This window comes from Eublepharis macularius, chromosome 17 (genome assembly GCF_028583425.1).
Source record: "Eublepharis macularius isolate TG4126 chromosome 17, MPM_Emac_v1.0, whole genome shotgun sequence".
Lineage (NCBI taxonomy): Eukaryota > Metazoa > Chordata > Lepidosauria > Squamata > Eublepharidae > Eublepharis > Eublepharis macularius.
The window spans coordinates 3,037,492-3,060,640 of NC_072806.1; the positions used below are offsets into that span (position 1 = coordinate 3,037,492).

The 23,149-nt window shown below is 47.9% G+C and overlaps 2 protein-coding genes across 2 annotated transcripts in view; one reads left to right on the plus strand and one right to left on the minus strand.

Annotated features, from left to right (window-relative positions):
* Positions 1–13,154, minus strand: part of LOC129344983 (ATPase family AAA domain-containing protein 3) — a 40,309-nt gene extending 27,155 nt beyond the window's left edge. The window contains exons 1-7 of the mRNA XM_055001919.1: positions 12,895–13,154; positions 10,087–10,163; positions 8,858–8,959; positions 7,983–8,042; positions 7,336–7,405; positions 6,342–6,507; positions 4,299–4,368 (exon numbers count right to left, since the gene is read on the minus strand). Coding sequence (XP_054857894.1) covers positions 4,299–4,368; positions 6,342–6,507; positions 7,336–7,405; positions 7,983–8,042; positions 8,858–8,959; positions 10,087–10,163; positions 12,895–13,102 — 753 coding nt within the window. The 5' untranslated portion in view covers positions 13,103–13,154. The remainder of the gene's footprint in view (positions 1–4,298; positions 4,369–6,341; positions 6,508–7,335; positions 7,406–7,982; positions 8,043–8,857; positions 8,960–10,086; positions 10,164–12,894) is intronic.
* A 584-nt stretch (positions 13,155–13,738) lies between these two features.
* On the plus strand, positions 13,739–22,831 carry LOC129344829 (uncharacterized). The gene is made up of 5 exons (XM_055001731.1): positions 13,739–13,896; positions 17,059–17,195; positions 18,019–18,904; positions 20,730–20,903; positions 21,957–22,831. The coding sequence occupies exons 1-5, from the start codon at positions 13,847–13,849 to the stop codon at positions 22,120–22,122; spliced, it is 1,413 nt and encodes a 470-aa protein (XP_054857706.1). The 5' UTR covers positions 13,739–13,846; the 3' UTR covers positions 22,123–22,831.
* The last annotated feature ends 318 nt before the right edge of the window (positions 22,832–23,149 follow it).

The window sequence follows — 23,149 nt, forward strand, 5'->3', positions numbered from 1 at the left end:
TCAAATCCTACCTCTCCCATGAAACGTGCAGATGGGCCAGTCCCACACTTGCAGCCTAACTCACCCTCAGTGCTGCTGTGATGATAAAACAGGCAACAGAGAACCACACACACTGCCTCAATGAGCCTTAGAGGAAGGGTGGGATAAAAATGTACTAGGTACATAGTAAGGTAAAAGTAGATCCCCGTGCAAGCACCACGGGGGGATGTCGCATCACGACGTTTTCTTGGCAGACTTTTTATAATGGGGGTGGTTTGCCATTGCCTTCCCCAGTCATCTACACTTCCCTGCCCCAGGAAACTGGGTACTCATTTTACCGACCTTGGAAGGATGGAAGGCTGAGTCGACCTTGAGCCGGCTATCTGAACCCGGCTTCTGCCAGGATCGAACTCAGGTCATGAGCGGAGCTTGGGCTGCAGTACTGCCGCTTACCACTCTGCACCATGGGGCTCTTGGTACATCGTATACATAATTAATTTTTTAAAAAACCATTAAAATCTAGAAGCATGGCTTAACCAAGGAAACAATCACAAGCACTCCGAGAACATTTCTATGGTGCTTTCAGCATGTAAAGAGGTTCATAAAAAAATAGAATAACAGAAGGGTTGGATTGAACTTGGGGTTCCCAGTAGTCACTGCAGAATAAATGGGGGGAAATGTTGCAGGCTGCACCTGTTGAAAGGTCAAAGAGGGCCACAAAGGGCTGTGGCCTTCTTCCACTACCCGTAGTGTTTCCACCTTGGACACGAAGACAGTGAGCTCTCGGTTTGGGGATGGAGTACTGGATTTTCATAGGGGAGTCTGGAGCTCGAAGCCAGAGTCAGCCATGAGACTCATTAGGATGGCCCATGATTGAGCCTCAGCCTAGCCTACCTTACAAGGTTGGTGTGAAGGGACAGAAGAGGTAACTGGAGAAACTTTTCACAGATGAAAACGCAACTATCTCCAGGCTAATAGCCAAGTTTTGTGTTCACGTGAAAAAAACTCCGCAGCAAGCTACAAGGTCATATATAAGAGATCTACTTCTTCCTTCTTTCTGGCATGATCTCAACGACTGTAATAATCTTAACATGCATTTTAAATTGTATTACATATATATTATACCTCGCATTTTATACGCTGAAATTTTACATGGTTCCCATTTTATTTGGGACTGTTGTAAATATGCATGAATGGCTCTTAATGGTCATTGACAACAAACGAATGAATGAATGAAAGAGAGGCCTGCTGCTCAGCGCGCACACACCCCGGCCTCACTGCCTCGGAATAGAATTGGCATCCGACTCAGGGGAAACTTACACACACACACTGGGGCTTGGAAAGAAATAAAGGCTCTAGGGGTCTCGGTTTTCCATTCTCGTGTGCTAATTGCTTCTTGCACGGCACAGGGAACGGCGTTTCACTGATCAGGGGCATAGCAACACTCAAACGATCCCGTGGGTGTCCCTGCTCAGGCGGATCCTTTCAGAGGAAGCCACAATTGGCTGCGTCTGCCGGCACGGCAGGCAAGACTGGGGACTTGTGACGCCAGTGGAGAATCTCCAGAGATGACTGCAGACAACAGTGGCAACAGGGGTAAAGGGGAAACTCAGCGTCGTGTTTTGAAGCTTCCCAAGAGCAGCAGACCGCCAAACCAAACACAGCCTGTTAGCTGAGTACAGGGGTTTCAAAAAACAAAAACCGCTATGTTGGGGTGGCAAAAATACGAAAAGCGTGTGCGTTGTCGAGTTCTTGGAAAGCCACAGGCAAGATAAATGAGCTACGCTTGGCCAGTCAGGGAACAAGATCCGCAGAGCATGGAGAAGGGTTCTGCCTTGGGGGAAGGCAACCCCTGGCACGAACACCAAACTGTGGCGCACGAGATCATTTGGCACACGGGGCCCAAGGCAAAAACGACGCGGAGCTGGCAGCGCACCGGGATTCGGCTTGCTCTCGGCCACGGGCCAAGCACAATCCTCACTCCCCCCCCCCACCCTTTCGTTTGCTGGCACACAAATATCTTCGTAAGGGAGATCTTACAGGAGCTTTGGCACTCGGGTTGAAAAGCTCGCAAGCTGGCTGTTTCGTGCCAAGCGGGAAAGAAGCTGACGGTGGTTGCCTAGCAACTGTCAAAGCTCCCCCCCCATATACACCTTTTCAGCTGTCACTTGGCAACCTCAACGGGCTTTGCTTCCACCTTGAAAGCGCCAATAACCTCCAAGCTCTCGCTCACAAGCTGGTTGAAAAGCCAGGCGGGTGGGGGCTGGGGGGACCACAGCTATCGCGCTGGTTGCTCAGAAGCCGCAGGCTCCTTCCCTCTCCATCAAAACAGCCCCCAAGGAGTCTGGAAGATGCCCTCAGCAGACGTTGCCCCTTCTTCTGAAGGGCTGCATTCCTTACACAAGGATTGTGGTGAGTTTGGGGAGGGGAGACAGCTAAGCTGCCCCCTCCAAGCGCTGCAGTCAGGCCAGGTTCGGTAGCCGCAAAAGGAAAATTTGGCACTCCCTGCTATTGTGCAGCCAGAGGCGCCACCTAGTGCTCCTATGGAGCAAGCACTGCTAGTGGGGTGAAATAAAAATCCCGCAGGAAATTCCCACTACCAGGAAAAAAATGCCTCCAAACATTTAGATAGTCTCAGGTGGGTAGTCACGTTGGTTTGCAGTAGAACAGCAAGGTTTGAATCCAGTAGCACCTTCAATGACCAACCAGATTTCCAGGGTATGAACTTTCGAGAGACAAATCTCCCTTCATCAGATAACAGCAATGAAAAAGGGTATGATGGCTTTACCTGGACTATAAGGACGCTTACTTTTCCCCCACTCCTTGTATCTGACGAAGGGAGCTTTGACTCTCACCACCTCATTCCCTGGAAATTTAGATGGTCTTTAAGATGCTACTGGACCCAAATCTTGCTCAGAGACCATTGGTCCACTGCGGTCAGTATTGCCTATTCAGACTGGTAACGGCTCTCTGGGGTCACAGCAGAGGTCTTTTGCATCACCTACTGCTTGGTCTTTTAACTGGAGATGTTGGGGATTGAACTTGGCAGGTTCTGCATGCCAAGCAGAGGTTCTTCCACTGAGCCACAGCCTCTCTCATCTCCCCTCTACCCCATTCACAGGTAATGAAGACAAACAACAGACAGCTAGCAAGGATCAGAGGTATGCGAGAGGGAGGCTTTCAGTCTATCCTACTTCCCAGGGTTGTGAGGATAAAGAGAAGGGAAGGTGAGGGAGGAAACCATGACCACCAGCCTCAGCTCCCTGGAATAAGGGCAGGATTAAAAAAAAATAACAAAATGTTAATCAAACAGCACGTGATGGAAGAGTGTCTGTCAGAAAGGAGGAGGAAAACAAATACTGATTTTTCTAGTTTTTCTGCTATCTCTCTTGGAATTCCCCCTCTTTAATACAGCCTCTGGCCCCCACAACTTTGGGAGCCAGTTTGGTGTAGTGCTTAAGAGCGGCAGGACTCTAATCTGGAGAGCCAGGTTTGATTCCCCGCTCCTCCGCTTGAAGCCAGCTGGGTGACCCTGGGTCAGTCACAGCTCTCTCGGAGCTCTCTCAGCCCCACCCACCTCACAGGGTGATTGTCATGAAGACAATAACAACAACTTTGTAAACTGCTCTGAGTGGGCGTTAAGTTGTCCTGAAGGGTGGCATATAAATCGAATGTTGTTGTTGGTGTTATTATTATTGCTCCCCATACCCCACCACAAGCCAATTCCTCAAGCAAGCCCTTGAAAGGAACCACTCGCAGATTCGTGTCATGCATCAAGGGGGCTTAAGTGAAGGGGGGAGCCTTTTGCCAGTCCATATGAAAGGCGGGGACCCATATTCTGTTGGCGCTAAACTGCTGCTAACACTGGCCTGATTAGTCTTGGCGCTTCTCTGAACAGGGTGGCCCTTTGTTGCACAAGAAGAAATCTTGAGGTGACAAAGTACATCAAAATCCCACATGGAATTGACCCAACGTCTGCAACGAGGCAAGCCAAACAAAGTGGCTTGTATTAAAGAGGGAAATCAGCACTATTCCTTCCGTTATGCACAATCCCGTTTTTTGCCGATATCGGTCCTGCTTTTTGTCAAGGGGAGGGGCAAGGAACTAGGAAGCTCCGCCTCCAAACACGGGACAACTTAGGAGATTGGCTCTAAACCTTGTCAGAAAGCAAGCCTGTTGGGAATGGTATCAGCAGACTATTCTGAAATAGCGGGACTAACATCTCACTGAGTAGATGTCACATACTAGCCCAAAGCTTCAAGCAAGGAGGTAAAGACTACCGACGCTTGAGCAAGCCAAAGGGCATTACTTCCGCTTACCGTGGCGGTCACTTTGTCCCAGTCAGTTACAAAGGCACGAAATCCTTCCCCGAACAGGGTCCCAGCTGTCCTAGGAAGGAAGGAAACATTTATTTATTTTATTTATTTATGTCATTTACAGTTTGCCTTTCTCACTGAGACTCAAGGTGGATCACACAGTGGGAGATAAGTACAGTAAATATCAAGGACCTTTCCATAAAGAATGCTATAGGGTAAATAAACACAAGTTTACAAAGACACAGAATTAGCAAGGATCCAATACAGAGCTGAAGAATTGCTGAAACAGAACATAAGCAATTCCAGGGCTGACATTAGACCCCACGAAGCACATATTTAAGACAAGAGATAATAATAATATAATAATATTTTATTTATATGCCACCGTTCAGGATGACTTCACACCCACTCAGAGCAGTTTACAAAGTATGTTATAATTATCCCCACAACAACAAACACCCTGTGAGGTGGGTGGGGCTGAGAGAGCTCTGAGAGAGCTGTGACTGACCCAAGGTCTCCCAGCTGGCTTCAAGCGGAGGAGTGGGGAATCAAACCCAGCTCTCCAGATTAGAATCCTGTGCTCTTAACCACTACACCAAACTGGCTAGCACGTAAGGCAACGTAGTGGTGAAGTCTATGATCAAGAAGGCAGGAGGCAGTGAGGAAAACATCTCTCAAGGAAAGCTGCAGTTTTTAATTTGTTTCACCTGAAGAGGAAACCACCTTAAACTTTGATTCGTTGATGAACAGGGACAGATGGGTACCGGCATATTGCCCTATTTAAGTTATTTAGGATTTAGCCCCTTACTCTAATAGGGAATGAAACAAAGGCCCCGTGGCTCAGCGGGACAGCATTGGTTTTGCACACTGAAGGTCCCAGGTTCAGTCCCCAACATCCCAACTAAAAGCACAGCCAGGAAAATAACTTTCTCTCTGGGAGACCCTGGAAAGCTGCTGCCAGCCAGAGCAGACAACATTGAGCTTTATGGGCCAATGGTCAGCCGTAGGGTAAGACGACTTTACATCTTCTACCGTGTCTGTTATGCACAGAAAGGCCAGAGCTGAGCAGGAAAGCACGCATATTTCAGGGAGAAAGCTCCGGATTCTATCCCCGAAGATGCCGGAGAGCTGCTGCCAACCTGAGAACCCAGCACCCAGAGAGGTGAACTGATCCTGTCATTTACCCAGCAGTCCTAAAGGATCGTCTCTCCCTGTACTGTCTGATCAGGCTGAGCAGCGGTCCATGTGTCACGCCATGAAACTGCTGCTAACGGTACTGGTGGTGGAGAGTGCCGTCAAGTCATAGCCAACTTATGGCGACCCCTGCTGGGTTTTTCAAGGCAAGAGACTAACAGGCGGTTTGCCATTGCTGGCCTCTGCAACCGTGGTCTTCACTGGAGGTCTCTCACCCAATTACTAACTGACCCTGCTTAGCTTCAAAGATCTGATAAGAATGGACTCGTCTGGACGCTAACTGTCAGCGCTGAAACAAAGAGGACCAGTTCCTTTTCTGCTTCCACTGTTTTAAATTCGCTTCATGCAAATGAGGAGGCTGTGTTATCACCAATTACTGCACTAGCGAATGGACCCTTGTTTAATTTTAAATACTACTGAGTTTTTGCCTACAACGTCAAAGATGAGAGAAGTTCGCATTTCATGGCTTTTTAACTCCACTGTTCACAATCACAATCACCCCCACTCCACGACTAAGGAATCACTCCACATGTGGTATGAAACAGGCTCAAAACCAACAATGTTTAAGCCAAACCAAATCATCTTTATGGAGGACAAGGTTCCTTTTTAGGTTTGGAAAAAACAAAGGAGTAGGTGGGCAACTGCCAAGGCTATCAAGACTGTCCTTTTCTTAAGTAAATGTGAAGGCTATGGATCTCTGAACACGGATCAGTTCCACCTAATGTAAGAAATCTTGATTTTGTTTTGCAAATCGAACACATGACTGCAAGTCAGGGATAAAAATAAACCACTTTGCAAGGGGAAGCCAGTACACCTCTGTCACACGTGACAAATCAACAAGTATAAGCATACTTGAGGGAATCCAACACCGTCTGGCGATGCTCGGCAGCTTTTAGCCGGATTTGTTCTCGGATCAGGTCTGCGTTCTCCCGTTCGGCCTTTGCACGGGCTCGGGCCTCGGCCTCGATGCGCAACATCTCATTCTTGTGCCGAAGCTCCATTTCCCGTTCCACCGTAGCTGGGGATAAACCGCAGGTTGTTACTGTCAGTTATTCGGGAAACTGGGTTGGGGAATCGGTTGTAAGGAAAGAAAGAACACGTAGGGTTCTGAAAGGCTGCAAGAAATGGGAAATGAACACGCCTACCAAGAGGGTGGCAAAATCTTTTGAATTCAGGAACCGTCTTGCTGTTCAAGCCAAAGGTCTGCTTAATCCAGCACATTGCGCTCAATAAGTACCGGCCAGATGACTCTAGACAGATTGCGCCTGGGTCATTGAAGACCAACTGTGAACTATCCCAAATGCTCGGTAAGGTGATGCATAAATCTTTTAAATAAAAATTTTAAAAATTAAAGACAGCAACCATCTCCTGCTTGTCCCCAAGCTCTACCCACCACTCCAAGGTATACTGCCTTTGTTCATGGAGGTTCCGTATAGCTATCAGAGCTAACAAGACAATGCATGTTCCATGGACAGCCAAGGTGGTACAGAGGTCAGAGTGTCAGACGAAGACCAGGGAGTCCAGGGTTCAACCCAGATCCAATCCCCCCCCCACTTTGTCATGAAGCGCGTTAGGTAATCCTTGGGTCAGTTGCTCCCTTGATACCTGGTTGAAAAAGGAGCATTTCCCATATTAACTTTCCACTCCAACTGGTTGAGGGGAGGGCAGCCTTATTGCCTCTTGAGACACAAGAGGTTCTCTCTTTCCTTGATTCAATGGCACACAAAGACATAAATAAAAAAACTGAAAGTGGTTTGCCGATTGAAGGGGCATGGGACCACAATAAACCCACCTACCCACAATTTGCCTCTAACAAGGGGAAAAAGACAAGCCAACAGGGCATTACCGCGTCTCATCGCTTCCTGCTTCTGAACCGACTCCTCCTGCTTCCTCAAGTTTTCTTCGTTAAGAAGTTGCTGCGGAGAAAAAAAACACCATCCCCGAATGAAATCTTTGTGCCAGGGAGAGGGAAGGAGGGAGAGCTCTAATTCAAGGACCGTTGGCTCCATTTAACTCGCAGAAGAGCGTTTTTCGGACTAGCTCTGACGCAGGCTTATGACTGGATTCTGAAGAGCTGTTCCGCTAGCAAAAGGAGTTTCCCTTGATGCCGGATGCTCAGAAAGGAGGCAGAAAGCATCTCTGCTAGTGAACAGACCCAGGGAATTTTGTATCTATTTCCCTGAATGTCCCACCTGTTGTTCATTATTGTACTTTGCTCAATGAAACGTCCTAGTTGTCAATTATATTGTATTTTGACTCGTGCTGTGTAATCTGCCTTGGATCTCAGCGGGAAAGTTGGAATAAGAATAAGGAGGAGGAGGCAGAGGAGGAAGAGTGATTCCATCATCTTTTGTCCGAGGATTCTGGTTGGTACCAGCTCCGACTCCACCCACATACATCAGAAGGACGGGCTTTGCACTCACTGTTAAATCTTGCAGTAGGTTTGCAGAAGTGTGCTTTCAGGAAGGACGAGGAAGAGGCGGAGGGACTCACCTGCTGCCGCAACTGGTCCTCGTAACGCTGCCTGGCCAGCTTGTCTTGGTACTGCGCTCTCTGCAAAAACAAAATACAAAGGGAAGGAAGGAAAAGATGAAACGCAACAAAACAAAAAAAATGTGGATTTTTTAAAAAAAGCTTTGCACACAAGACCTGGATCACTGAGCAAACGAAGAGAGATAGTAGGAAGCATGGTCTGTATCTACGTTCACGCCAGGGGGGTACGGCACAAGCCTTCGCCTCACCAACAGTGCACCAGTACTGCAGTGAATCCAGGCTGTCATCAAACTAGGTATACAATTCCAGTTTCCTAGCCTTTTTTTTTTTTAAAGGAAAGAGCTGCCATGCGAGATCTCAGCTGGCCGTGAAACAAAAAAAGGAACTCCAGAATTACCAGCCCTGGTACAAATCCGGGGCCCACAAGGCGGCTGTTTTAAAAACCAGCGGGAAGGTTTTTCTGGTGGATCTCCCAGGATCAAACTTTATGACTTTTTTGGTCCATACTTGACAGACAACACTTGCACTGGAGTAAAAACACCCAGATTTCCTTCGCCTTCAGATGACCTGTGTATGAGTCACAAGCAGTGCCTTAGAAGAATCATTTCCTTCCTCTGTGTGGAAGGGAACGAGGAATGCCTCTTCCAAGACGTTCACTGCAATCTGGCCCAAGGTCACCCAGCAAGCTTTCATGGAAGAGCGGGGATTCGAACCTGGGTCTCCCAGAGCCTAGTGTCATTCTGTCTCTCAGACTACTGCCAGCAACAGGAAGCCTGGCTTAGGCAGCCTACTGTGTGGATAAAGCATGGGCATGCCGTGGCCTTTGCAATGTGTCTACCATCCCCTCCCCGCTCAAACCCTTCCTCCCTTCTTACCGCTTGCTGCTGCCTCGTCTCCTCCCCGAGCGTTTTCCTCCTCTCTTCTGCTTGGATTCGGACCTGTTCGTTTTTCAGCTGCTCTATAGCAGCCTCATACTCCTAAAAGACAAAAATCACAGCGAAGTTGGGGGAGATCGAGACAGCACAAAAGGAGAGGTGCGAATGAAAGAGAAAGTTGGGAACTGGCCTTGGCCGCCATGCAGGTTTACTAGCCCACTTTTTTTAATCGCCTCTCCTGGGCACCAACACAAATCAACTGTGGCACAACAGCAGACCGGAAAGTAAACCCACTCTAATCCAATTTACAAAACCTTTCACACGTGCTTGCCCGTGTGCAATCCTTACCCTCCAGAGGCAAACAAGCAACAGGCTAATTTCTAAGCATGCGAACTTTAAAATAACAATAGCACGTATCCAACAGATGGAGGCAGAATGGAACTGATGGTTCTGGACTTCCCAATCTCTTGCCACTGGCCACCATGCGAGGGAGGCTAGATGGAGTGACTGGCCCAAGGTCACTCAGCGAGCTTCCGTGCCAGAGCGGGGATCTGGGTCTCCCAGTGACACCACACTGGCTCTACGGCCTTAACGGAGAATTTTGGTCTAGCCTCTCTAACCAAGAGTCTTTCAACTAGAAACACTAGGGACTGAAGCCAGACGCCTTGGCATGTAGAGCAAGTTGCTCCACCGCTGAGCTACGGTCCCACAAAGCAACCCAAGATGGATTCATTCACTGACCAACTCACCTTATTATTTATTTATTTAATTAGATTTTTAGTCCGCCCTCCCTGCCAGGCGGGCTCAGGGCGGAGTACAACATTTCAATATACATACATAACCGTTAAAAACAGATAAAACATTACATAAATAACATTAAAACAACTTTATACAATAAATACAATACTTTATACAATAAATACAATACAATGTATTGTCGAAGGCTTTCACGGCCGGAGAACGATGGTTGTTGTGGGTTTTCCGGGCTGTATTGCCGTGGTCTTGGCATTGTAGTTCCTGACGTTTTGCCAGCAGCTGTGGCTGGCATCTTCAGAGGTGTAGCACCAAAAGACAGGGATCTCTCAGTGACAGATCCCTGTCTTTTGGTGCTACACCTCTGAAGATGCCAGCCACAGCTGCTGGCGAAACGTCAGGAACTACAATGCCAAGACCACGGCAATACAGCCTGGAAAACCCACAACAACCAAATACAATACAGCTTGTTTCACCTTCAGTTTGGACTGCTGCTCCAGTTGCAAGGTCTGCTCCTGCATCTGCGCCATACCAAGGGCTTCCTTTGCATGACCTGGAAACAAGAATTGGGCCAGTCAGTTTCGTGCCCTTTGGCAAGAGAGCTCAAGAACCAGAGCCCAGCATCAAGTTTTACAGATTTAAACTCCACCCAATATTGTGAACTTGAGTCACAGACAATCCAGGGAATAAAAAATCCTGAAGATCGAAAAATGACTGGCCTGTTTCCCAGATGGCTAGCCCAACTCAGAGTACTGAGGCTTAAGGACCAGTATAGACGCTGTCTTGGGTCTTAAATTAACAGACTGAGTGTTGCTCCTTTTCTGGGCATGAATCCCACCCTCCACCCCCTCCCCACTGCCCTGGCTATTACAAAATAGTCGGACATTAATGGGACCAGGTTGTTGAAGCAGCCTAAAGGCAAGCCGGAGCGCTGGATCTGGAGTTGCTGATCGAGAACGAGATGGACCAATGGTATAATTGCAAGACTATGTAGGAAAATACTCTGAAATATTTTTTTAAAAACACGCATGTAGAAAACTAGCATGTCAAGGGATGGCAGTGGGCCACCCTCGGTTGTTGTCCCTCAGCAATTGGCAGTCAGAGGTGTACTATCTCTGGAGGTTTCATTTATATTGATTATGGATTACAACCACTTATGGCCTGTTCTCCATAAAAACTGATTCATCCTTTAGTAAGCCCACCTATGCTACTGGTGGTCACTGCGTCCTGTGGCAGTGGATTCCACAAGCCAATTATGTGTCATGTGAAGAAATAGTTTTTTGTCTGTCCTGCTTCTGCTGCAGGTCCCCCGATGCCAAGTTTTAGTATTTGGGGAAAGAGAGAAGAAGTTCTCTCTATGCTTTCTCTCCACACCATGTAAAATTTTGACCATGAAGCTGTTTTATAACGAATCAGTTCATTCGGCCCACTCACAATCGTCCGCTTTGGGAGGCAGGCTCTCAGGAATAGAAAGATCTTTCCAAAAATTGGAAAGATGTGGCAGGAATTGTACACGGGGCCTTCTGCTCTGCCACTGAGTTTTTCTCTCTTTTCACCTCTGCAATGCTTTGAATTGCCAAGGGCTGGCCTGGGAAAAACTAGCAATCTCACTGAGCAACAACCTTTTGCAGAACCAATGTTCCTTAGTGACCGTGCTACTAGCAGTGCAATCCTAAGGAAAGTTACTCCAGTCTAAGCCCATTGAAATCAATGGGCTTAGACTGGAGTAACTCTGATTATGATTGCCCTGTAAGTCTAGCCCAGCCAAGAAGGGGATTTGTTTCGGCACAGCTAGCAACATTTACTACACATTGTAAGCTGGTGTCACGTGAGTACTACAAGGGCAAAGGGCAACTGGCTGCAAGGAACTGATGCAACCATCTGCAATCCAGGCAAGGAGCTGGCACATCTCAGCCGTACGACACAAGCATATTGAACACTGTCTAAAGAAGTTATCGGGAGCCTGTCCTCAGGACGCAACCCCTCTATCTTTAACACTGAATCGAGTTTGTCATTAGATCACAGCCGTGTACAGTTCCTAAGTCAAAAGGTTTGCCACTCAAAGGTGTGCATGCTATACTTTAGGAGGGGGGGGGGATTTGCTACATGCAAGCCAGATCTGCACCCCAGCCTTGGAGAAGGCTACGTGATTCACCAGCATATGCAGAGAGACTTCATTCTAAACCCGTTGATTTCTGAATTTGCTCCCACTACCCTCCCCCAGTATCTAAAAGGGGTTGAGGAAGCCCTTTAGGCTCCTAGCCTAAACAACCCTTTCCTAGCCACTGAAACCAGCATCTTTGGACTGGGATGAAAGTTCACCCAGCTGAGCTGCTCCCTCCCAACCAGTACTTAGAATGGCTCCAGAGAGAGAGAGAGAGAGAGACACGGTACCCTATTAACCCTATCATGACACTGGAACCAGCTTCCTGGGAGGGGGGGGGAGGAAGCGGGGAGCTCTAAGCTCTCCTCCCTCTTTCTGCCAGGTATGATTTTTAAAAAGATCTAGTTAACTAAATCTAGTTTAACCTTTTCCCAAAATAATCAGAAGTTCCGCGCCCTTCAAGACAAATGCATTCTGTTTACAGTAACCTAATGCTGGAATCAATGCCGTCCAAGGGGCCGCGGGTCTTCTCTTTTGATTTTGCAGCAAAAAGCTAAGCCACTCGGATGGTGAACTTGTCCCCCAATAACCAATTTTCATGATTGCAGATGAACTAAGAAGACCAGCCGCACAAACGTTATCGGAGACACTTCTATGTGCATGTTGCCAACCTCCAGGTGCAGCCTGGAGATCTCTCAGGATCACAGATGAGAGCTATCAGTTCCCTTGGAGAAAATGATTGCTTTAGAAGATGATGGAGCCTAGAATATTATACTAGGGCTGCCAACCTCCAGGCAGTGGCTGGAGATTTCTCAGAATTGCAACTGATAACCAGATTACAAAGATCAGTTTCCTGGGAGGAAATGCCTGCTTTAGAAGGAAGCGTCTATAGTATTATACTAAGGTTGCCAACCTCCCGCTGGTGGCAGGGAATCTCCCAGAATTGCAATTCAGCTCCAAAGATCACCCCCCCGGGAGGAAATGCCTGCTTTAAAGGGTGCCCTCAATGGCATTATACCTCCCTGGGGTCCCTCCCCTCCACAAACCCTTCCTCACCCGGCCCCAACCCCATATCCCGGAATCTCCCGACCTGGAGTTGACAACCGTAAGAAGTTCGTCTCCCATTGGCCCCGCGAGGCTTGCAGCCGCCTCCCCCCGCCCCGCTCCCTCCCAGACTCACGGGAGGCGTCGAGCTCCCTGGCGGCCTTGGCGGCGCGCTCCAAGCCGGTGGGGTCGAAGTTGCTCCATTTGTCCTTGGGGCGGCTCCCCTCGCCCGCCCCGTCCCCGGCGGCGCCCCCAGGCGGAGGCGGCAGGGGCGGCAGCCCGACGCCTGCCCCCGGGCCCGGATCCCCGCCGCCGCCGCGGTTGATCCCGAAGAGCCACGACATGGTTGCGCCCAGCCGGCAGGCAGAAGAAGCCCAGCTCCCCACGCGGAGACAGCGCCGCTCCCTCTGCGCAAGCGCCGCTACGCCCCTTCCGGCCTCTGTCGGACGCTCATTGGTGGCCGTCTGAGGATAGAGTTAGAATTCTAAAAAAATTAAACTTCCGGTCTCCGAACGTAAATCCTCCACGGATTCAAAGTCATGCCAGAACCTAAAGTGGCCGTATCGTAGTGTTTCCTGTCTCCTTTCGATTTTCGCCGGAAGTTCATTCTGTGTCTTTCACCCATCTCTACAGGAAAGGAGGAGTATGGCTGCATAGGGCTCTTGGGATATCACGTGTGCCTCTTGATCGGTTTTCACGTTTGATATCGCCTGGTCCGACTTCGTTCCTCTTGATGTATTGTCAGCCACAGCTGACAATGCCAGCCACAGCTGCTGGCGAAACGTCAGGAACTACAATGCCAAGACCACGGCAATACAGCCCGGAAAACCCCCAACAACCTTCGTTCCTCTTGATTGGTTAGACGGACTGTGGCGGGAAAGCGCTGCGATTGGGTGACACGGGAATCAGGGCGGGGGAAAGACGGGACGATCAAAAGGTGCCGAAGTTCTGAGGCTGGACAGGGAGCGCAGAGGGTCATTTCTAGTCAGTGGAGGAAGCCGCGAGGAGGCGGTCCTTCTCCTTAGCAACGGGAGTGTTGATGGCGTTGCTAAGGAGGATGCAGCTGATGCTACAGGGCCCGCCTGCAAATGGAGGAGGCGGCAGCGTTGCTGGTGCGGGGCCGTGGAGCCGCCGGCAGGTGTGGAGCGACTGCTGAATTGGGGGGGGGGCCGGGGGCGGGGGTATATTAAGGTTGCCAACCTCCAGGTGGGGCCTGGAGATCTCCCGGTTTTACAACTGACCTCCTGGCCACAGAGCTCAGTTCCCCTGGGAAAAATGCAGCTTTGGAGGGTGGATTGGATTCTGTGGCATTATTCCCTGCTGAAGAATCTCCTTTCCCCAAACCCCGCCCATTCCAGGCTCCAAGAATTTCTCGACCTGGAGTTGGCGACCCGATTGCATAGAAGCAACCCGAAAACCTGTGCAGTTGGGCTGGGGGGGAGGCGGAATTAACTGGCAGTGGCTTACAATGGAGGCGTGTGGGCCTAGATTGCTATTCCCTCAGTCTTCCCTTTCAGAATCACAGGACTGATTGAGCAAGATATATGTTTAAAAACATATATTTTAACAAATTTATATTTCAAGAATATCATTACACTTTAAGAAATAAATGTTCAGTTACGAGGACTACCTTCAGTGCATTACTGAGAGGAGTGATTCTCTAAAGATATGAGTGGGCTGTCAAGTTGCCTCCAACCTATGGCGACCCTATGAAGGAAAGACCTCCAGAACGTCCCATCAATAACAGCCTTGTGCAGATCTTGCAAACTGGAGGACGTGGCTTCTTTGATTGAGTCAAGCCATCTCATTTTAGGTCTTCCTCTTTTCCTCCGGCCTTCCACTTTCCCTAGCATTATTGACTTTTCCAACAAATCGTGTCTTCTCATGATGTGACCAAAGTGCAATAGCCTCAGTTTTGTCATTTTAGCTTCTAGATAGAATTCTCTAAAGGGCCCGCCTGATTTTCTCTAAAGATAGTGAATACAATAATACAATATCTATATATATATGTCATATGCTTTGTAAGTTTAGAAATATTTTGTACACTGTAAGTGACATACACATGGAGAAACAAATAAATATAATGCAATATATCACACTTCAAAATATAAATAACGGCATTAAAACACATACACACAAACCCTGCTGTCAATAGTATACCAGAGATTGTAATAAGTCTATACCATATACCTTAATAGACTAACAGTACAATCCTATGCATTGTAATACTTTGAATTTCTGAAAGAGCGATCGCTGGGCTTAAGAAAACACAATAAATTTATTATTCTTTATGGTGCCTCTTTGTTTGGCAAAGCAAACTCACATGAATTAATAGTCTGATATTCACTCAATCGTAAACATGCTTTGAATGCTTTTGCAAGAGATGTGGAATAATGTAATGGGGGTATGTGTGATGAGCAAACACACTGATCTCAGAAATGCTGATCTGCTTGATGCACACTGAGATCTTATGTGTAGGTAACTGAAGATTGTACTGATGTAATGTGTGTGCACGCATACATATATTTATGGTCGCTGACTGGCTAGTAACTTTAACCGGGGCTTCTATTTTTGGACTTTTATTTTAATACTTTTTAAAAAATACATATTTTAGCCTCTTTAATTGTATTGTATTTTTATGATTGTGAAATAGTGGGATGTGTGGGTGTAAAGTATTAAGTGTATGTTGTGAACAGGCTTCCTCTCAGGCAAATGTGCATGGGATAGCACCCTCAGTGAGGACAGCTGATTAACTTCTTATAAGAGCAGTTCTTTTAAGGTGTCTAAGATCCTGGTGAGATTAAACCAAGCCAAGAGTGGCATAATTGTAGTTGTTTGCAGAGCACAGAAAGGAGAGGCAGCTTTCCAGTATGGGCCTGACACCTTGACTTTAGCACAAAACTTTACACAAGCACTCAGTTGTTTGCACTGGCTTGCACAAGGAACAGAGTAAATAATTCCATTTCTGGCTCTTGCTTTCAGTAATACACAACACCCTTAGGTGCACTGGAGTGTACAAAGATCCAGAGGAGTTAGCCGTGTTAGTCTGCAGTAGCAAAATCAAAAAGAGTCCAGTAGCACCTTTAAGACTAACCAATTTTATTGTAGCATAAGCTTTCGAGAATCAAGTTCTCTTCGTCAGATGCATGGTACAGAAACTGGTCAAATATAGAAGAGGAGGGGAGGAGAGAGAAGATGCAATTAGGGGGGGAGAGGGAGGATGCAACCAAAACATTCCTTTGCTAGTAAATGTAAACCTCTCCTTTTGGTGTCCTTTTGGCGTCAGTTGGCTTGAGTTTATGTCCCATGCATCTGACGAAGAGAACTTGATTCTCGAAAGCTTATGCTACAATAAAATTGGTTAGTCTTAAAGGTGCTACTGGACTCTTTTTGATTTTGGAGTGTACAAGACTTTGTCCTTCCTCCTTCACTGCCTCTGGGAGATGCCTCCCACATAACCAGTATTAGAAGTCTCCATGCTGTCATCTTTTCTTCTTTCCCTGAAACCTTTGGCATGAACATTCCTCCTAGACTGTGTCTAAGAATATGTAACTGGAATGAGAGCCACATTCTTCTTCCATTTCCTCTTGCCTCCACTCCCTTTGTTATCTTTGTCTTCTGGTAAAGTACTGTGACCATAAACGGTGATGAATGGTGATGAAATAGTGCAGATCACATTCTATTTGAAAATTAAATTGAAATGGGGTTCTGCCCCTTCCATCTTAGTGACCTTCATCTATAAAGGTACTTCAGGTGGCCCATGGCTTTGGAGTGGCCAGTATTATTTTTGACTTTTTCATTTTTGAATGGCAAACCTCTCCGTTGAAGCACAAACCAGTCCTGAAACTCCATTCAGTTTCAGAAGAGCTGTGTTATGCAGGGTGGGAGTGGGTTGATCAGTGGGCAAGCAAAATAAATTCTGTGGTTCTTTGAATTCAATACAGGTGTGACACTTCTGACCCAGAGTCACCATTGTAAGATCAACTAATCAGTTGCTCTGATTTTTATTGCATTGTTTATATATCATACAGTGTTTCTTGCATTATTATATGTCTTGACCTGCTTTGCATTGATCTTTAACTCCAGTTTTATTGCATAGTTTATTGAATGTAGTATACTGTTTATATCACATTGTTTTTACATTTTGTGATGCACCTTGAGTCTCAGTGAGAAAGGCAACTATAAATGAAGTAAATAAATTCCCCTTTGAGAATTTATTTACTCCTTAGCACACAACACTAATGCGACTTAGTCAAATGAAAAACACAAGCATGAAAACATTTGGTTCTTTCTTTTAAAGGGAGAAACCGAAGGAGTTTCTGAGCAACAGCCAAAGAACCGGCAGAACACCTAACCTCAGTTTCCTAGGCTTGGGAAGAAGCCACGCTCTTCACAATGGTATCTCGGATGGTTCTTCAATGGATCAGAGAGAAATTGGTAAGAATCCCAGAGCAGGGGGGCGTTTGTTCTTAAATGGGAGTGTTGCATATATGTGGGAGCAGGCCTTCTTAATCATTTAGACTACCATTCCTTCATTGGACTCTGTGTGAGAAGGGAAAAGGGAGGCGCTCATGTGTATGAGCCTAGCCACAACTGGTTTCATGTTCCTTTTTAATTAACCACATTTAAAGCAGACGTCTAGAATAGGTGCAGCTTAGTTTCGGGTGGGTAGCTGTGTTAGTCTGTAGAAGAAGAGCAAGATTTGGGTCCAGTAGCACTTAAAGGCCAATGAGATTTCCAGGGGATTAGCAGTTGAGAGTCAGAGTTCCCTTCAAGGAGTGGGAAAATGAAACTTCTTTTATTTGAATCAGTTGCAAGCCCCCTAGAAGTAAAGTGATCAAAAAGGTCTTGGTTGTAAGCAAATAAACAGTGGACCTGTGAACAAAATGCTTTTGTTTTCATCCTTTGGGGTGAATTTGGGAAGTCTCCAAGTGACTGATAAAGGGGTCTTGGAGAGCCAGGTGTGGCTTCCGGGCCCTTCTTAACAACAACAACGTTCAATTTATATACCGCCTTTCAGGACAACTTAACGCCTACTCAGAGCGGTTTACAAAGTGTGTTGTTATTATCCTCATGACAAACACCCTGTGAAGTGGGTGGGGTTGAGAGAGCTTCAAGAAGCTGTGACTGACCCAAGGTCACCCAGCCGGCTTCACATGGAGGACTGGGGAACCAAACCTAGCTCTCCAGATTAGAGTTCTGCTGCTCTTAACCCCTACATCAAACTGGCTCTTAAATGTGTGCCTTTCCTTTTCCTTAGGTCATCCAACTCGCCATATCACGGAGACCCCAACCATTGATGAACTAGAAGAAAGCCTGAGGAAGCTTAAAGTCCAAGTGGACAGCTTGACCTCCAGCCTGAGCTTCCACCCTGATGAAGAAGATGTTTTGGATCTGGCATCACCCGGTGACTCAAATCCTTTTAGTTCCAGGTGGCCAGAAGCTCCTTCGGGGACTTATGTGGAATCCAGCATTGGAGGGCCACCAAAGCCACCAGACGAATCAGAATGGTTCTTGAAGCCCAAACACTTACTCAGATCCTTAGGTGATTATTCAGCCCTGACCCACTTGGGGCTTCCAACCTTTGCCTTGTCCTCAACGGATCGGGTGGCCGGAATGTTAGGAAGTGAGATTGCGGCTCGAAATTCAGTGGCCTCTTCAGATCTTGCTTTTCCATTGAAACTGGGGGCTCCTCACGTGATCGGCGTCAGATCCCTGCTGCCCCCTAAGATCCCTGTCAGGTCTCGCTCCCCAGAAAGGGCAGTGCTGTCCTGCGACAGAGGCCGTTCACTGAGTCTCAGTCATTCGGAGTCCCCTCGCTCATGGTCCTTCTCCCCAGCCTCCAAACGCTCCCGCTGGCTCCGATCTCGTTCTCAGTCCCCCAGGCCTGTCTGGAGGCCTAGTTCAGCCAAGGCAAACGCCTGTGCTCAGCCCCCGCCGCAGCTTGGGAGGCCCAGAAGCAGCAAGAAGAAAAATGGATCGAGTCGGCAGTCACGATGGAGGCTATACCGGCCTGGTTCATTGGCCTCCAGAGCTGATACCCCCGGGCGGGCATCTGAAAGGAAAGCACAGTATGATTCTTGGAGTCCTTACAGTTTGCCTTCTGCTGCCATCTCCTCCCCTACAGCTCAGGAGATCAACGAACGGTAAGAGGAAGTCTTGGTGACCAGCTGGTCACAACCACATCTTAAAAAAAATTGTCTGCTAGATCCCAGTGGAAGGCTTGCAAGCAAGGAATGAAGGCAGCAACCTCCCCTGGCGTCTAATGCGAGCATCAGGCATATCAGATTATACTGCCTCTGAACATGGAGTCTCCTTTCAGCTGTAGCGGCTGATAGCTGACGATAGACCTTTCAGTACCTGCATCCCCCTATCTAGATCGTAATGACGGAAGTATTTTTGAAGGGGGTAAAGCCAACGAGGTGTAGAGTACTTTGGTAGAAGTCTCCGAACTCAGCTTTTTAATCCATGTCTTGTAGGAAGGCAATGCAGTTATTATGTCTAGGTAATTCTTGACCCTATTCCCCCCACGGATCATTGAAATGTGTCTGGAATTAATTTTTTTGGTTAACCTTTCCTGCACCTTATTGGCACTGCCTTGCTCGAGTGCGTGTGTTTTTCTGGGTTTTGGTGGGTCTCCTCTCCCGTTTGGGTCTTCCTGGTGAAACAGGTCAATGGCCCGGTCACCCGAGCACCCAACTAATTGCTCTCTACCAACATTGGTTTCCAAGCAGGCAGTTCTCCATCTTGCTTGCTATAAGTATCAGGGGCCACATTAAGGTATGCACCCAAGGAACCAAGCGCGGCTACCACGTTGTTCACAGAAAGGCTGCGGCCGAAGAATTCCTTTCGGCTCAGCAGATTCTAAATTGCACAAAGCAGTCGGCACCCTCTTAGTAAACTCCATTTTAAAAAGGGTGTTTAAGAATCTGATCTGAAGCTGTTCAATGGGTGGTTTCTTCCTCCCTTCCACTAGCTTCAAAACGTGTGGCTTTAGAAAATTCAATTTCTCAGATATCTCGCTGAACAAGAAGGATGTAATCCTTCAATTTCAATTCTCTGCTTTTTTCACTGCCACCTCCGTTCCTAGCCCAATGCTTTCTGCTTCTTCTCCTGTCCTCCTTTTGTCTGCTCTGTCCCTCTGTGGATTTGGAGCAGTCTGGTCTATAGCATAACAACGGAAAGAAGAGCCCTGCCAAATCGGAACACTCTCTGTTCTGGCACCCTCTTTCACACCCTGGCCAACTAAAAACCCAAGAAGGTGCATAGCATAGCTGCAGAGGCCTCCCAGTGTCCAGAAGTACACTGCTTCTGAACCTGGAGGGTCCATTTAGCCTCGACAGCTAGTCACCCATCAGTGGAGCTATCCCCCATGAGTTGGTTTAATCTCCGTTCAAAGACCTCCAATCACTTGAGTGATGGCCATAAAACTTGGCGACCGCCCATCCTTCTGTGACGTAAAGGTGCCCTAGCCCATGTTTCCAGTGTTCAGCCCCAGTGCTGGAGTTCCCAAGTGACCGGTGGTAGTGGAGGAAAGGGCTGTCAAGTCATAGCTGGCTTACGGCGACCCCTGCTGGGGTTTTCAAGGCAAGAGACTCACCTAGGTGGGTTGCCATTGCCTGTCTCTGCAACCACGGTCGTCTTGGGAGGACTTCCATCCAGTTACTAACCAAGGCTGCCCTTGCTTAGTTTCTGAGACTGGGCTTGCCTGGGCTATCCACATCAGGGCCTCAAGTGACTAGCTCTCAAATAAATTCCCAAGTGACTAGACCACACTAGGAACTACAAGCCACTTTCCCACACATATCTACGTTAGTCATTTGTGGCCGACGGGAAACCCAGGACCAGCTTCTCGCCGTGCCTAGCAGCCCGTAGGAAGCTGCTTGCAGTGATCAGGGTAGTGGCTGCATTGGAGCGGGGAGGAGATGGATGCAGAAAAAAACTCCTGACTGCTTCTCCTCGGCTGCCCAGGTTCCTGCAGACTCTCGCGGAAGGAGCCACGGGCAGCTCCCTGATCGAAATGTCCCCTTATCAGAAAGAGCTGGCGCGTCTGCGGCTGGAGCGCCTGCGGGTGGAGGAGGCTTGGTTGCTGGAGCTGAAGAGGCAGCAGGAGCTGGAACGAACCCGGGGCCCAAAGCCCAAGTGGCAAGTGCATGTTTTTCACCTGTGGGGTGGGGCTGTGGGTCCTTGGTATCGCGCCCTGGAAGCCGCCCCCACCTTGGAAAGGGCAGCTAGATCCAGTAGGGTTGCCAGGCCCAGGTTGGGAAATTCCTGGAGATTTGGGGGGGGTGGAACCTGGAGAGAGCATGGTTTGGGGAGTGGAGAGACCTCAGTAGGGTATAGTGCCATAGAATCCACCCTCCAAAACAACTGTTTTCTCTAAAGGAACTGATCTCAGTGGCCTGGAGATCAGTTGTAATTCTGGGAGATCTCCAGCCACCACCTGGAGGTTGGAAACCCTAAGATCGAAGTATTATGTGGCCTCTGTGGCACCTTGGCAGAGGAAGGAGCTGTGGGCCTGCTCTACAGCAGCCCCACGGCAGGTGGCCGGAGAGAGGTATTGCAGCCACTGTCCCAGCAGGGGTCAGGTGGCGCAAGAGGGCCAATAAGGTTCCACTTTGAACCTTCTCTCCATCCTGTGATTTCCGAGCAATCTCTGGCTCAAGTACAACTAAGATCCTAGCGACCGCATTGCATGAAAAGTAGCTATTGAAAGCCAGGCCCTAACTGTTAACAGTCGTGCTCAGCCCTCTGGAGACGAGCAGAGAAAGCTAGAGGGGCCCCTTTTCTTCTCTGTGTTTCTGCTTATTGCCTCTCTCTTAAGCAGCACATTGTCCCTGCTCCTCTCCTCCTCGACCTCTAGGGGAAATGAGCTGCTAAGTAAATACGCATATGGATCCTGTGTAGAAAGGCATCTTGGAACGCTGCAGTCCTCTGGGATGAGGAGGAGTAACTTTCAGAATGATTAAATATCACACCTTGGTTTGCATGAGGTTCCTTTTCATGCAATGTGTGGCCAGGATCTTCATTGCCATCAGAAGGGCTAACTCCATCAGTTCATAGACCCTCTTGACCTTAAAGTTTACTGCCTTTAGACATGCCATTTCTCTAAGGGGCTGCACCCAAACTAGTTCTGCACCCGAGGAGTCCACATTCTGATGTCAGACCATGCAAACAAACCCTTTCCTGTTGCTTTAGGTATGAGATAAAAAACTCCCAGTTCCATTACGAAGCCCGCAAGAATAATGAGCTTCTGAGAAACAGCCAGGACCTGCAGTCAGTGTACAAGTATCGGCAGGAGTTGGCAACGGCCTCCAAGGAATTCCAGCAACTTCCAAGTTCCACCTACCTGGAGACCCACTGAAAAGATCTAAGAAGAGACCTTCATAAAGCGAAATCAGCTGGTGAAATAGCAGGGTTTGTTCTGTTCCCAGTTGTCCCTTTATGGATGGTGGAGACAGTCAAAGTTGGTAAGTGAATGGAAGATTCTTTGTGTTTAAACTTCAGTCGCTGGCAACTTGTCCCAGTTGGCAGCCAAACAACTTGAATGTGAAGAAGATTCCTAGTGTGCTTCCGAAAGCTCCATTGATGTTTCCCGTGATTTGAGGCAGCTGTTCTTTGTCCCTTGGAGTTAGTTGATACCTTGAGAAGAATCTCGCAATGCAGCTCACTTGAAATGTACCATTTTTGCATGCAAGAGGGGACTAGCACAGCTGAATGCTCCCGCGTTATAAACTCCCTGCACGCGGAAAGTTAAAACTAAACAGACCAACAGAAGCTTCAATTTATACCTCTTTTACAAGGCTGTACCATTAGGGGCTGCAGGTGCAGTACCGAATGTTAGAATGCCCTGTTCCCTATTAAAAGACTCTACTCCAACAAGGTTCTAAGTTGGCCTTTCTCCGTCCTAACTAGCTAGCTTTCTGTGTGCACATTCATTTATATGTGGGGATGCATTCTTAGCGGCAAATGGTACAGCCTAGCAACAGATGCATGGGATACTATTCACACGTTTAACTCTTACTCTGAACAAAGGCACGAGCCTCAAAACAAGAGCAGATCCAAAAAATGGCCACCTGGTGTGTAAGAAGAGATCCTCTTCCCCCAAAGATTTTGAAAAAGGGAATCTGGGGGGGGGGGAGCCATTCCCATTCTTACTGTTCCTATAAAATGTGTTTTGCATATTCAATTTTGTGCAGACTCATTTTTTTCTCCTATTAATCTTGTTTTGGATCTCTTAACCCTGCACAGTGAGACAGAAGGGGCGTAACCTATCCTTCTCCCTGACTAGCTAACTTTCTATGTGCAAAGACTTAAAAAACATGGGCCAGCATTTAATCCTGTATTTCCGCTTCCAGCGTTCCAAAGTTCCTTGAAGAGCAGTACCGCAA